The 16038-nt window shown below is 44.4% G+C and overlaps 1 protein-coding gene across 3 annotated transcripts in view; it reads right to left on the reverse strand.

The window, feature by feature from the left end:
- Window positions 1-2789: 2789 nt before the first annotated feature.
- The window catches only part of LOC100712012 (neural cell adhesion molecule L1.1), a 44487-nt gene continuing 31238 nt past the window's right edge, over window positions 2790-16038 (reverse strand). For 2 of the 3 annotated variants that reach the window (XM_005477792.4, XM_005477790.4), the window contains 14 exons: window positions 15869-15970; window positions 15301-15507; window positions 13967-14037; window positions 13636-13861; window positions 12395-12501; window positions 11786-12056; window positions 11355-11477; window positions 10936-11112; window positions 10714-10827; window positions 9862-10011; window positions 8226-8357; window positions 8069-8141; window positions 7697-7708; window positions 2790-7157 (listed from right to left, as the gene is read on the reverse strand). In XM_005477792.4, coding sequence (XP_005477849.1) covers window positions 6902-7157; window positions 7697-7708; window positions 8069-8141; window positions 8226-8357; window positions 9862-10011; window positions 10714-10827; window positions 10936-11112; window positions 11355-11477; window positions 11786-12056; window positions 12395-12501; window positions 13636-13861; window positions 13967-14037; window positions 15301-15507; window positions 15869-15970 — 2021 coding nt within the window. In that variant the 3' untranslated portion in view covers window positions 2790-6901. The remainder of the gene's footprint in view (window positions 7158-7696; window positions 7709-8068; window positions 8142-8225; window positions 8358-9861; window positions 10012-10713; window positions 10828-10935; window positions 11113-11354; window positions 11478-11785; window positions 12057-12394; window positions 12502-13635; window positions 13862-13966; window positions 14038-15300; window positions 15508-15868; window positions 15971-16038) is intronic. The other variant, XM_005477791.4, reaches the window with a different exon arrangement.

Here is a 16038-nt window from a genome sequence, read left to right on the forward strand (position 1 = left end):
TCTGTAGTCTGCCTCGTCTCCCTTTGAGATGAGTCCAACTACCGTGGTGTCATCAGCAAACTTGATGATGAGAGTGTTGTTGTGGGTCGAACTGCAGTCGTGGGTGTAGAGAGAATACAGGAGGGGGCTCAGCACACAGCCCTGTGGGGAGCCGGTGCTCAGTGTGCGAGTGGAGGAGAGATGAGGGCGGAGTCTTACAGTCTGGGGCCGGTTTGTGAGAAAGTCCTTTATCCAGGCACATGTGAGAGGAGGGAGGCCAAGAGTGACCAGTTTGGTGATGAGGATGTCCGGGATGATTGAAGGCTGAGCTGTAGTCCACAAAGAGCATTCAGACGTAGCTCTGACGCTGTTCTAGGTGACTCAGCACAGCGTGGAGGGCTGTGGCGATGGCGTCTTCTGTGGATCTGTTTGCGCGGTATGCAAACTGGTGGGGGTCGAATTCTGGGGGGAGGTAATCCTTGATGTGCTGAAGGACTAGTCTCTCAAAGCATTTCATGATTACCAGTGTGAGGGCCACAGGGCGGTAATCATTCAGGCTGGAGATGGGAGACTTCTTCGGCACTGGGATGATTGTGGCTGATTTTAGACAGGATGGGATGGCTGCCTGATCCAGTGAGAGATGAAGAGTCTGGTGAAGATGAGGGTGAGCTGGTGGGCACACGCTTTTAGCACCTTGAATTGAGCGGTGCAGGAACCAGGTTTTCACAGTGCTGCATCTGTGGTTTATGTCTTGTATTCTCTACCTGCCAAAGAACCAAAGCAGATCCTGTTTTTCCACACTTTTTCTGGAATGTGTTAACTGAGGAGTGACAAGTTCTGACATCCGAGTTCAGAGGTATCTGGAATGTGGCATAAGTTTAGTGTGTTTCAGTGAAGCTGTGCACAGCTTCACTGAAACACACTGTTTTACAGAGGCACAGCGTCGATATTTGAATTGAATTAAATGATAAATACTGAGAAAGAAATTCTCAGGAGGACATTAACTGTCTAAACACTGCTGTGATGTCACACAGGCGGTGTAGGACTCTGACAGTTTGTGTCGTGTGTGTTTAAATGAAATCACTTCCTGCATTTCACCACACTGAAAGCCACTTATCAGCTGTTTGATCATTCAAACTGACCGTGAGCATGAGGGTGTGGCTATTAATCCTTTTATTGTTTTCCTCTTACAGATGAAAGGTTGACTAAGTACCCAATAAAAATATCATTACTGCAAGCATCAGAAGACATATTTTCCTTTTAAACAATTGTGCTTGGTTTGGAAGACATGATGTGAATGGTCAACTTTTTACTACAAGTCCAAGCTTTCATAGATCAATCGAGCGAAATGTTGAAACACTGACAAGCACAAATCCATCTGCTGTTGAGTAGCATGCAATAAGACGGCTAACATCATCCATGATTCTTACTTATGAGTAAAGTAAGTAACTAAAAGATGCTTTCTACAGAATGAGCCATGAGTTAAAGTGAGGCTGGGGCAGTTAGTCTGCCAGCTGAGAAAAACTCATGGCTGCAGTGCATGTGTGAAAACTGGCCAGCGTACGTTTGGTGGAGAACACCAACCATCCAGTTAGCAGGTCACATACTAACTGGATGGTTGTTGGTGCGATCCCAGTCTGTTCTAGTCATGCCAAATATCCTTGGGCAAGATACTAACCCCTTCGCTCTCCAATGCATCCATTGGAGTATGAATGTGTGTGATTTTTTTTTTTTTAAGGAAGTGCTTACAAAAATTGAATGAACACGTTGTGTAAAGTGCTCAGATAGAGTAGAAAAGCACTATATAAGAAGCAGTCCATTCACCAGAAATAAAACTCACAAAAGACCGTAATAATAATGGAAGCTGAACCAAAAGACTCAAAACAGCTCAGCTGAGATGGATGTTCTTAGGATGTACTTTTGTGGATGACCTGGTTCTTCTGTTGGCTTCATCAAATGATGACCTCCAGCTTACAGTGGGACAGATTGGAGCTCAGAGGGCATTAGCATCTCCAAGCCTGAGACCATGGTTCTCAGCCAGAAAGAGTGCTAGCACGAAGTCAGCCTAAACTGTGGCCATGAGCTCAGGGTTGTGACCGAAGGAGTTCTGGATACAAGGTACCAAAATAAGCTTCCTTCCTTGCTGTCTGGGCTCTCCCTCACCGATAGAAGAGGAGCTTGGTCATTCAGCAGAGATTCAGAGCAGACCTGACTCTTCACAAAGGAGCTGATTGAGATAGTTTGCCTTTAAGCCAAAAAACAGAATGGACAAGCTGGAGAGATGATGTCTCTCAGCTGGCTTGGGAATGCCTCAGTGTCCCCCCGGAATAGTTGTGTCCCTGCTTAGACTCCTGACCCTGCAAGACCTGCTGGATAAGCAACAGAAGATGGATGGTTGGATGATGCCCCCAAAAGTTGATTCTGTTCATCTGGACGTAGCTTTTCAGTAGGAGAAACATTTCGTCACTCATCCAAGTGACTTCTTCAGTCTCAGCTGACTGCAGGTTTCCCCAATCTGTTAAACAGTACATTTGCATAATGACTGAATGATGATTGAGCATACATCAAGATGTATGGATGGTTGGATGTATAGATGGATGAAAACCAGACTCAAATATGTTCCCTAAGATTTGTGCACTCAAATACACAAACACCCTGGGACAGTCGAGGATGTTAAGAGGTTAATAACTTTGGTCAGACCTGAACTGAACTCTTTAACAGCTCCAGAAGTGTACATTTTCAAAATGCACACACACACACACACACACACACACACACACACACACACACACACATAAATGAGCCACTAGTTAAGGATATGCGTAGTCCATGTTTATTAGTTGACAGTTGGGTTAGTTCGTCAGATACAGCTCAGCGCACAACGCAACAAGCAGGTACAACATCAGCACACCTCAATATTGTAGTAACCCCCTCCCACCCCACGCAGCCCCTCTCCTGTATACATATGTGTGACTTCTTTTCTCCCCTCCCTCTCCCTCCCCTCCTCCCACTTTAACCTCCCTGCTAGATCCTGTGATACTGATTCATTGTGTTACTGACCACATGAGGAAGACACTGACGTCATCATCGTAGCTGATTAGATTACAGCACTGTTGTTATTGTAAGCAGAATTATTATGCATAACTACATTTTTGTCTTTTATTTTTTTAAGTGTTTTTTAATATTGTTGTTTTTTCCCCATGTATGTATAAAAAAAGGCTGCGACAAAAACAGACAGACGGGCAGACAGACAGGGCTGTACAGCAGAGTCCGAGCAGAGAGACAGACGGACGGGAGTGGGGTCGAGGGCGGGGAGACGCCATCAAGGCAACAAGATGAGGTCGGACTTTGGATTATTGTACATAAAGGAAACGAGCGTTTGCTTGCTGCTGTTATTTCACAATCAGCAGTGATTAATCAGCTCGAGATACGCAGTTCCCTGTACATGAGTTCACTCTAGCTTTCTCTAGCTCGCTTGTAGTTTTTCTTTTGCAGGAAAATCCACTGAAAAGACCGAAACCAGTGCTGGATGTGGGCTCACTTTTTGTCTGGAAACTGTGAAACATCAAGTTTTCTCTAGTAAGATTTGTTTTTTGACGCCTGAAGTGAGCATTGAGGGGAAGAGACGCCCTGTCCTAAAATGTAGGACAGGCCTGTCACTGAGTCACAGACACAGTGACACAGCCAGAGGAGTCGCCCCCTGCAGGGCTTTGGAAAGAATGCAGGTTTTTTCTAGGTTGACTTCACCTTTTTCAGGCCCAAAAGCTACATCCATCCTTTAGATGTAGTTTATGGTCACACAAACACACAGTAGAGAACCACAGTGATGTAATTCCCTGCATCCCAGAAAATGCTCCTGCCTGTTTGAATTCATTTGTGGCCTAATGAGCAAGTGAAAATAAAAGTAGGAATAATATCGTGTTTGATGGTGTGGGATGAGCGCACCAGTTTATACCTCAGAGCCACAGATGGAGGGGAAAACCCATTCACCCTCCTGCAGTCACAGACACTCACTACAGAACAACATACGAATTCAACTATAATGAGAATTTATTTGCTGGATAGTAATGAACTTTGTTTTTATGGGAAACTATCATTTTGGAAGGTTGTTTAAAGTTTTATATCTACAGTAAGTGGTTATTGTTCTGAATGTGAGTCACAAACGCTGTCCTGCTGTGACAAATACTCATTAAAGAATCAAACATGTATTAATCCGCCTCTGAAAATAGTACTCAAGAAATCCAGGTGACATCCACGGCTGGTAGGATGGGCTGCGCGCGGTTTGCGTGAATCGCGTCGTCGGGTTTGTCTCTCTGCTCGACAAACTTTAAGAATAAGCGTCAGCTCTGGGTCCGAACACGGGGGTCCCTGTGTGTAATCCTGCGTCACATATTTTCATCAGATTGATTTTTTATTGATCAGCAGTGGCATCAGTGCAGCGTGTCCAAGGCAACGAAATAAACCCTCTGAGCTATAAGACTGTTTCCAGTGCGGGTCCATCCAGAGAACATCAGCTCTGCCACAGCGAGCTGTAGAAACATTTATGACATAGCTTTTTAATAATCAGTATTATTAGCTGCATTGCTACGCGTTATAAAGAAACTGAATGAATGAAGTGTTTTTTCTCTCTACTGTTCTAATCTTCGCTAAACGTCTGGAGGCTACTGAGCGACACGAAAGGAAAACCTAAGATTAGACGATGGAGGGGAGGGTGTTGATACAAAATACAAGTACAAAATCAAACAGAGCAAAAGATAAAAAGACAAATTGCAATTCAATGATTTTAGAAAAGAAGCAATGGAAATAAAAAAAAAACTGACAATCTCAAGGTTCTATTTACATTCAGAGAGCGATTACATCTGATCCTCTTTCTCCTCCGCCGCCTCCCTCGCTCCGTCACAGGGTCCGTTTTGCTACAGAGGACCCGCCATGTGGGCCTCCACTTCATGTGTTCATCAGCATATGTGTGTGTGTGTGTGTGCATAGGAATTTGTCCAATCACATTCAAAAGCAGCCCTGAAACATCTGAAGCAGTGAACTGTGCCGCCTGCTGGCCATTTACCGGGTGTAATGGACGTCTGCAGAAACTGCAGCATGAAAACTTTTCCACATGAAGCTGCGTCTGAGGAGAAATGACTAACAGGAAGAGGCAGGAGAGGAGGTTCATCTGGACTCTCTTAAGGCAACAGAGCTCCCCTCTCTGCAGGTCAAAGGGCAGGGATGGAGAGCAAGCACACACACACACACACACACACACACACACACACACACACACACACACACACACACACACACACACACACACGCTCTTTAACTCAAATATCAATGAAATGCTTTAGAAATGCCTGGAAGCTGGCATGCATCTATAAATAGCAAAAACTGTTCCATGACGCATGCATGCAAACTCAGATACATAAGTTGGTAACAAAAACACATAAATATAAAAAATCTACATATAAATATGCTAATGAAACAAAAAAGAGACTGAAATGTTTGTTTACGATGAAATAAAGTGATTTGGTCCAAGATGAAAGATGAAAAACTCCCAGATTTTTCCTTTTTCTTTGTGACGCTCTCCCATAAATCATCTCCTGGGCTGAGCTGCACCAGCTTCTCTAAGTTTCTATTTAAAGTCTAATTTTACTGCGTCATGTGCAAACACCACTCAAACTAATGTAAAAAGTCAAAGAGCAGCTTTGTCCTGGTGGACAGATGGAGCAACCCAGAATCAGACGCAACACTCTGAGCCATGAAACTCATTTCCTTATGAGACTGAGACTGGTTTCACTTTAAGGCCATCTCAGCGAGTCCCGGCTTAATTCGCAATTACATTCATCAAATCAGGAAAGACTTTAGTAAACAGTAAATTGTTTGTGTCCAATTAGAAAGCTTTCCATCGTGTAATCAAACCACAACATGGTAACTACAAACCTGGTGAAGTCCAGATAAATCCAGAGATATGTGTCAGTCTGAACGGCACCGAGTTAGACCGAAGACCCTCAGAGGAAGCTCCACCTGCAGCCGCTCAGGTGACTTTCTAGTTTGAGATATGCTGAGGTGTCAGAACTCGTCATGAAGGGTACGGAGAGGACATCAGAAGCTCAAACTGCATTAGTTCAAATGCACAGAGAATGGATCCTTTATCAGAATTAGTATTAATAAGCTTTATTATTTTATTTTTATGTTTAAGCTGATATTCACCGTTAGCCAATCAGCTGTCACTTGGTTCTTCCAGAGCTCCGAACAGACCAGCAAACTGTTTGCTTTGTAGTCACTGACTACAAAAAGTTAGTCCAGAATTTTAATATTCATTAATAATCTTACATAAGAACTAGTCTGTGTTTTAAAAATGTATCCCTTTATTATGAATTTAATTTAAGTTTCATAGCTCTTAAACTGTCTCCAAGGACTCATTTGGGTGTTAATCTGTGTGAGTAGTTACTGACATGTGAAGCTGAATCAAATGCTGCAAGAATAACATTCGCTGCGTTTGCTCGCCGGGCTACACGTCCCCAACACCATCTCAGCTGTTACAAAATCAGAAGTTTTACATGTTCAGTAAACAGACTGAGCTCATGTAACACAACTCAGTGAGTTCAGGAGCAGCTGGTGCAGCTCTCACCCTCACCTCAGTTTGTTCGCTCATATGAGTTTCTAATCACGGCGTTGTATGTGTGTGTGTGTGTGTGTGTGTGTATGTGTGTGTGTGTGTGTGTGTGTAAACTTTGTGTTGAAAAGTGAGACATCCTGTAAACAGCTTCACTGCATAAACCAGTGGAATGTACTGACATTGTGTGTGTGTGTGTGTGTGTGTGTGTGTGTGTGTGTGTGGTAACAGGCAGTGGAGTCTGAAGTGGTCTGTCCCTTTGCATTTGGTTATAGTTGTGTGTGTGTGTGTGTGTGTATGTTTTGCAGTGTGTGTCTAGCTGGGCCGGTTTAGGATGCTCGACATGGAGGGAGCGACGGGGGGAGGCGGGACTGCATTAACGGGGGAGGCGGGGCCCGAGCTCTCGTTGCCGTGGGGAACAGATGCCCGGCCGCTGTACTGGCCGATGAAGGAGCCGTCCTCGTTGAACTGGATGTCCACACTGTCCCCGTATTCAGCCAGAGAGTCGACGCTGCCCATCTTACTTTCCTCCAGAGACTGCTGGCTGTCCGAGCGCTTCTCATCGCCATCGCTGGAGGACGGCACAGAGACTCAGTGTAAATTCTCACAGACAAAAAAGTGAAGTCTGATAAATGAAGAAACATGCTGTGTAGCATCACACGGACACGGTGACGTCATAACTGTGTCAAATTTGTGAAATCTGTCCCAAACTGAAAATGGAAAGAAAGAAACTGCATGGGTGTAAGTACATCCTCTTTAACAGTTAATCATGTAAAGGAGGATCAAGTTATTATAAGTATTTAAATAAAAAATGAAATGATATAAAATAAATAATTTTCAAAATGCAGGAAAGACAAATATGAAATAACATAATATAAAATAACACATTAATAAAATGCTAATAAAATGCTAATAAAATGCTAATAAAATATTCTATTCTTCCTGGTGTTCAAGGACTCCAGGCTGATGCTGATTATGCTAATGATGCCCACTTAAACAAAAAATCAACAAAATGCACACAGAATGAAAAGTTTCATTAAACCTAAACAGCATCACGACACAAACACACAAACACGCATGTGAGAGTTACAGAGGGGTGAACTGTCCTACCTCTCCAGGGATCTGCAGGCCGAGCATTGAAGGGAGAAAGAAAAGTGAATGAAAGGAAGGAGAGCTGCGAGCATGACGAGCTGCACGCTCAAAGGAACCCGTCAAACTCGGATGTTTCAGAAACAAAACAAAGTTTCATAATTTGATTTACTGCAGGAATATTATCACTGTTTATATAAATTGCTGAGACAACACAAAGGATTTTTGTGCAAAAACAAAACAACACACTGACTCGAATCGTAGGGTCGCTCTGTGTTTTGTGCTCTTCCTGTATTTTGTACCTGCAGGGCCACCGTAGCACTTTGTTCTTTGTGGAAGCAAATGCATTTAAAGCATAACCTGTAATCATGAGTGACATTCAAAAAGGCCCACCTGTACTCTCCAAAGGCTTCATCTTTCATTGGTCGAGCTTCAGAGTCCACCTCCTTGCTTTCTTTGTCCTTCACTGTGAAAACAAAGAAACTTTTAACTCTGTGTTAGAGTCTGTGTGAGTCAGAGAGTGTGAGTCCAGCTGCGCACCGCGGCGTACCTGCATATTTGCCGCCCTTGCTGCGTTTGATAAGGCAGAGGATGAGCAGTATGAGAACCAGCAGCACGATGGCGCTGATGAGTCCGATCAGCCAGCCTTGGGTGGCGAACCTGCCAGTTATCTCTGACGGCACTGAGAGAACAGAGACAGACTGTCACAGAAATATCTGGACTGATGTCTGTGAAGGTTCTCAGTCATCCAGGTCATCGTAGTCTAAGGAGCTTGGAAAGAAAAGTGTCTGGACTTCTTTAAGTTGCTTGAAGACGTTTCACCTCTCATCCGAGAAGCTTCTTCAGTTCTAGGGTCAAATGGTGGAGAGTCCCAGATTTAAGCCCTGCGGGAGTAACCCACTGAGAGGGACAAAGGACCCCCTGATGATCCTCTACCTAATCACATGAGCCAAGGTGTGAAAACAGGTGTAGGTCCCAATCAGCCAGGGTTTCGAGTGAGCTCATTGTGAAACCTGGCCCCACCCTATCATGTGAGGTCAGATGGCCCAGAAGGCGTCTGTGAAGGATCTCAAAACTGGAGTATAGATGGCAGACAGTTGGTGTCTCCACCATTTGACGCTAGAACTGAAGAAGCTTCTTGGATGAGAGGTGAAACGTCTTCAAGCAACTTAAAGAAGTCCAGACATGTTTGGAATTATGATTTTCACACGGGTAGCGAGATTAGCCCGCCTCAACAGTGCTAGTCCCAAAAAGTTGATTCTGTTCATCTGGACGTAGCGTTTTGTGGGAGAAATGTTTCATCACTCATCCAGGTGACTTCTTCAGTCTCAGCTGACTGCAGGAAATTTGCACAATGACTGAAACCAGCCCACTGAAGGAACATAGAGCTGTGAGGTCAGTTCCTTGATCATTAATACGCAAATTCTCATGACCATTGATCAACAACTACTAATCAAAGAACATTGACCAATGGCCATGAGTCCCATTCACAGAGAGTTGGGGAATGGCTGCAATCACAGCATTGTAAGATGGTGACAGATGTACCCTTAGGCCCCCTCCTCGATTCAGAGATGGTCTTTCCCTTTTCACGTAAATGGCCTCCTTGACTCCGCCCTCAAACCAGCGTTCCTCCCTGTCCAGGATGTGTACATCCTCATCGTTGAAAGAGTGTCCACTGGCCTGTAGGTGTAAATAAACTGCAGAGTCCTGACGAGGTAGCTCTTCTGTGTTGTGACATCTGCTTTGCCAGAGGTTGTTTACTTTCTCCGATGTATAAATCCTGGCAATCCTCCAACCTGATCAAAGCTCCAGGTCGAACTTTGATCAGAGAATTTGCATAATTATGATTAAGGAACTGACCTCACAGCCCATTGTTCCCTCAGTGGGCTGGTTTCAGTCATTGTGCAAATGTACTGTTTATAAGGTTTGGGGAAACCTGCAGTCAGCTGAGACTGAAGAAGTCACTTGGATGAGTGACGAAACGTTTCTCCCACAAAACGCTACGTCCAGATGAACAGAATTAACTTTTTGGGATTTACTTACCTGGATGATTGAGCGTGCATCAAGACATCAACGGTGCTAGATTTGTGAATCTGCAAAGATTGTGGCATCAGTGTCTACTTCTCTGATCTTCTAGACAACAGTTACTTTAATTAAACTGAGAAAAACAAACTCTGCATACTTACGTGGTTCCACGGTCTTTGCCTCGCCTTCCCAATGAGTGGAGTTTCCATGCACGACCTTCAGGTGGTACTGAGCTCCTGGTTGGAGGCCCGTCAGCGTATAGAAACCCTGCGTAGTGTTGACCTGTTCTGACTTCTCCCACCCACCGCCTCCTGCAGCAGCCACACGACAGAGAAGAATGAAACATATTCCTAAAGCTGTTCCTCCTTTCATTTAATGAGCTGTCTCATCTGATTCTTCTGCTCTTTCTAATAATTCTGCTGCGATGTTGATCCAGAGACGCTGCAGAAGCAAAACAGTGTGAAAAATCATATTTAAATCATTGGATACAAATGAAACATCAGAGAGTCGTGACAGTTTAATCTACGTGTTATCATCATAACAAGTTGGGAGCTGTTTACTTGTTCTTGGTTCACTGCAGGTTCTTCAGGCTTGTCTCACTTTGGATTGAACCATTAATGAGGCTGTCATGCTTTTAGACCAAAGTATAACTTCGAGAGAAAAAAGCCTTAAAAGTTTATTCTTTTGGACATTTGAGTGTTTTTTCACATTTGACAGTTGAGCCTACGCATGCTGCTCTTCGACACTGAAGTTTAAACCTCTGTTTGATCATTTAGAGTCAGGAGCTTCACAATAATTGGTCGAATCATCGCCGGGAACTGTCATCAAGATTGGCTGTGCAGAGTCTGAGAAGGACTCAGACATGTTTTCCTTCCTTACAGCAGGTAAAGCACACGTTCTTTCAGTAACTGTCACTCTCCAGCTCCTTTATTGCTCTTTCTAGGAGCCATTGTCCACACATGCTCACAACCCCCCCCCAAACTTCCTCTCCCTGCAATCTGTCCTGTCCTTACCGCTCTTCTTGAGGTATTGGATGTGGAAGCCGTGGTTTCGGTTTCTCTCTCCGGGCACCCAGCTCAGGTTGACTGATGTGTTACCAGAGGTTACTGTGATGTTTTTCGGAGGCTCTAGAAGGCAGAGGGGTGGAGAAAACGAGGTAAATTTGAGAATTTGGTTTTATTTCACTAAATAAAGCCGAACACTAAACGGTGTGAGGCAGAATTCTGAAGTTTCACCTCCATCAAGCAGAGTGGCTCCCCTGCGTGTGATGGGAGGGCCTTGTCCAGTCTTTGTGCGTGCTATCACTTTGAAGACGTAATGGCTGTTGGGATCCAGGTTGTCCAGCGTGATGTGCTTTACTTTGGGATCATTGACATTCAGTATCTCCACAGGACTGTTTTTGCTCTCCACCTCTACAGATGAAACACAAACCAGGCAGAACAACATGACTAAGACCGCTTGGCGGCCAAACGCTGTTTCCAGAAAGTTTAATAAATAAAACTTAAAGAGGGACAAAGAAAAAAATGTGAAATCTGAGGGAAACACCAGAAAGTAAAATTACAACAGAATTCAAGGATGAACACAAAAACCATGAGAAAAGTCACAATAGTTAAACTTCATCTTATTTTCATGACGCAGCAGGATCAGACCTCACCCTGTTGGTACTGCACTATGTATCCCTGCAGAACGCCGTTGGTCTCAGCCGGAGGGCTCCAGGAGAGAATCAGGGATTTTTCTGTCGGGCTTTCAAACTCCAGAGATGCAGGAGGACCAGGAACTGCACAAACACAGAACAGTTCCAGATGAGGTCTGTGTACTTTGAGAACTGGTCCTGAACTCTTAGACATGAATATGAATGTCGTGTCTGTGTCGTAAGCTTTCGGGTCACGTGCAGAGGTTGCAATGGGCTGGAACCATCAAGAACAGCATTCTGATACCTTCAAATAATTGGTAATTCAATCAGACAGCTAACTTACTACATAATGCTGCTCAGATCAGCTGAGCTGTGACTGGTGGAACCTGTTAAATCGCACTTCGATCCGTGGTCACATGAACCTCAAACAGCAGCGTTTGGTTGAAACTCACCTCCCTCCGGCGTGTGGAAGCGGTGCGGCGGGGACTGAGGACTCTCCCCTTTGCTGTTAAACGCAGTGACCATCAGCTCATACTCAGAAAACAGTCGCAGCCCCGTCACCTCCGCTGAGGTCTTGCTATGGTCAACCTCCTCCACCTGCCAGCTGTGCTCGTCTGTCTCACTCGATTGTTTTGACCTTTCTCCTCTGTCCTCCTCATGTTGGGATTGTCTGAGAGACCTCCGGCTCCGTTCGGCCTTGGGACCCAGCCTCTTATAGTAGATCTGAAACAAGCATAGAAAAACATGAACACACTTTATGTGCTTTGATAAAGTTACAGCTGAAAATGAAATAAAAATTCAGAACACGATAAAAACTTTTATTAGCCTGTGTTTTCATCCATTATTTTACTAATCAAAGATGTCACTCTGGACTATTTTCTGGGGTTTGAAAGATTATAAAGTTTCTCAGTATTAAAGATGGGCAGAGGCTCAAAGCCAAAGTCCAATGAAATAGTTTGAAGCATCGCACCAAGTAATAACCTGACATGAACAGAGGATTTAAACATCAAGAGCATTTCTGTGACGTGAGTCAGGTCATTAAACTCAATGAGAAGTGCTACCCTGTATCCCAGCAGCCGACCTCGGACCCTCTCGGCTTCCTTCCAGCTCACTCTGACGGTGCTGTTCATCACCGTGGTTGAAACTCCAGTCGGCGCTTCCTCTGGCTCTGAGAGAAGCAGCAAGGCATGAACATAAGAAATCAGCACAGCAGCAATGTTATTTGCACAAACTCGACTGTGTGTGTGTGTGTGTGTGTGTGTGTGTGTGTGTGCACAGATCTGTGACCATCTGGTTTTCTGTCAGAGACAACTTCATTACATTAGTAAATGCCCATGCTACAGTACTGATTGGTCTGTGTTGCTAAGCAATATGGTGATGTCATACTATAGCACGTGAACCTGAAACGATGAACAGTTGAACAACATGGGTCATTTTAGCTCGTTGGTAAGAACCTTTGGATGGTGTGATGTCACGTGTTGCTGATGATGATGATAAAACACTGAGCTTTCCAAAGACCAGTGAAGGCCTCAGAGCTGGAGGTAACTGAAGGAAACCGTGACGACTGCTGTGAGGAATCCCCTGGGCAGTCATCACGTTGTTACCTCCTAACTACCCTCTTACTGAACAGTTCTCTAAGCCTGTGAACGAACGCCTGTGCAACATGCTGAACACAAATAAGTCAGTCTGAGCCGAAACTCGTATTTCTCATCAAAATTACAACATTACAAAAGAGGCAATTATTGATTCACATGCCGAACATTCAGTGTGAGATATTAAACCCTCAGCTCAATCATTCCCATCATCCACTCATTGAGATTCTTGACTTTTGACCTAAAGACATTTCCCAACATGATCTAAGCACCGACAGGAAGCTTCACTCAGTGCTTTGTGTGATTAACAGGCTGCACAGCAGCAAAGCATTCATGTGTGCAGCTGCCGGGCGCTCCAACAAGAGACGTTACATTTGACATTTTGGCAGAAAGAGCTCTGATGTGACGCTTCATGAAGCTGTCGCAGTGAGATTATTTATGAGTGATGGCATTCATAAGTTCTGTATGGATAAACATGGTTAACTCAGATTTGTTTAAGTTGATATTTTCAGAACTGGCTCACTGTCATCAGTATTACTGACTTGTAGATATCATGTACTGTCTCTATATCTGTATGTATGAGCTTTAGTTCCAGTCCTCTCAGTGGGTGCGCACAGACTTTAGCCCTGTAATGGTGCCCAGTTACACACAGTAACAGGCCCTCCCATTACAGCACTCGGCCACAGGGATGAAGCTCTGGGATGACGTACTGTCCTCTCCGGAGTGCCCGATCTCCGGCTCTGGGTCCGGTCCTCCTCCGAGGGCGTTGACCGATCGGACTTTGATCTCAAACGGTGTGTACGTTCCTGTGTTGTTCACTATGAACGGTGGAGACCTCACACGGCCGGAGTTCCAGTTTACATTTGACCCGTCGGCCTCCCTCCACAGCACCTCGTACTGGAAGTCCTGGCCGTTATGGAAACGCTTGTCTATCTCCTGCAACAGAAAGTAAGAATATGAAGTGCCCTTGGACTGTGCTTTTCATGAAACATATCAGAGGATGTTTACGCGAGCCCGCTGCATACACACTGAAGTACTCACATCCCACGTGATGATCAGTGTCCCTGGTTCTGCGGAGTTACTGCGCACCCCTGTAGGGTTGATGGAGGGAGCTAAAAGGGTGAAGGAAAATATCTCAGTTTAATAAACACACTTCAGTCATCCTGTATTGATCTTCTTTATTGATCTCCATGACCATTGATCAACCATGTTTTATATTTCTTTGTGAAACTCTCAGACTGATAATGTAATTAATGCTAAATACATTTTCCGTCCCTCTAATGTCAGCCTGAGGCTCAGCTGTGAGTCAGACTCCCATGTTAAAACTTCACAGCAGACACAAACATGTTTCCATGACAACTGTAAGGGTGGACGATGTCTTTATAACTCATCTATTTAAACTGCATTAAGGCTTAAAGTTTACATCGTTAGGGGTGTGGCCTCTTTGACTGACAGGTTATTGGAGTTCCTGAACTGGATCTCTGGACCATGTTTGTGCTTTTTCAGTGTTTTGGAGCGTTTTTAATGTAATTGTGACCAATAATGTGGCTGCTGTGACGTTATTTTACTAACAAACCATCCAAGAAGTCTGAGCTTCAGTTTTGGTGAGTGAAACTGTACGATCTTCTTTGGGTGAAATATACGTAACCAGCAGGTATTAGTGAGGTGCCTCAAGCTAGGTAGTGTTAGCTGATAGCATAGCAGTAAATATGGTGACTTCTTCCTGCAGAAGAACAACACGGTGATGACCATAAACTGCTGTTCCAAACACCGGTGGGTAACGCCACGCCTCATATTCAGCTCCTGGACACAGTCTATAAAAATCACTGCTAGTAGCAGCTGTAACTCTAAAGCTCATCACATCTGCTGCTAGCTTATATTGTTGTTTCATTCACACACGCACTGAAGTGTTTTCCAGCCTCTGACACATGGATCCTATTACTTAAGGCTAGAGGTGGGCGCATCGATACCAACGCTGGTACTGGTATGGGATCGATACGATCATCTTTTAATTTCAGCACGTAGCTCAGTGAATTGTGTTAAATAAAGTGTATACCTCAAACACGCACCTTTGATGTTCACGGCCACGTCTATTTTATTTATGTCCTTTAGCACACGTAAATAAAAAAACCTCCCAGTTTAAATTACATGAAAAGCTGAAGAGTGTGTTTTGTTGTGTCAACTAATTATTGTGCAAATTAAAAATCACAGTTGAAATCAGAATCTCATAAATCATGCTGCTCTTCCCTACATAAGCTGCCTTTAAGCACCGGTATCAGTATTGGTATTGGCAGTATTGGCCCTGTGTTTATTTGTATCGGATCTATACCAACATTTGCACATTGCACAGCACTGCTTGAGGTATTGTTCTTTACCAGCAGGTGGCGTGCTGTGGTGGTCTGAGGGGTTGCTGTGTCTGCTCCTGCCAACCTCGTTGATGGCGATGACCCGGAATCGGTAGGTGGAGAATGGATGGAGGGTCAGCTCCACGTGGTTGAAGTCGCCCGGCACTTTCTTCAGTTCCTCCCACGTCCACTTCCTCTCCTCCGTGTGGTACTCCTCCCGAGCCTGAATGATGAACTCTGGAAGGAGTCAGACATGATCCGGTTCATCAGCTGTTTTTCAGCTGTAGGTCGGTTTTTCTAACAAATACTTTTTAAATAAAGTAGAATGAGCTAAAGATCAACATGGTTTGTTTCAGGAATGCCTAAGGTGTTCATGTTTTTCATAACTGATGAAGATGGAGCGTGATTGGTGGAGGTTGGTGGTCTGCTGTACTCCTTTTTCAGTCATCTCAGAAAAATCCAGAACATCTCAGCAGGAAAGAAAAATGTCCTCTTCATCTGCTTCCACTATCAGCACATGACAACTAAAACCAAACTCATATGTTTTGTGCGTGTGTGTGTGTGTGTGTGTGTGTGTGTGTGTGTGTGTGTGTGGTACCTGTGATGGGGCTGTTGTGGGAGAGTCCTGGGCTCCAGCTGAGAGTCACACTGACCCCCTCAGCATTAGACAGAGTCAGACCGCTGGGAGGGTCCGGTTTTGCTGAGAGTACAACAGAAAACAATTAGAGCCACAGTACACAGTATACATGTAGTACACACACACACGCA

This window comes from Oreochromis niloticus, linkage group LG20 (genome assembly GCF_001858045.2).
Source record: "Oreochromis niloticus isolate F11D_XX linkage group LG20, O_niloticus_UMD_NMBU, whole genome shotgun sequence".
NCBI classification, from domain to species: Eukaryota; Metazoa; Chordata; class Actinopteri; order Cichliformes; family Cichlidae; genus Oreochromis; species Oreochromis niloticus.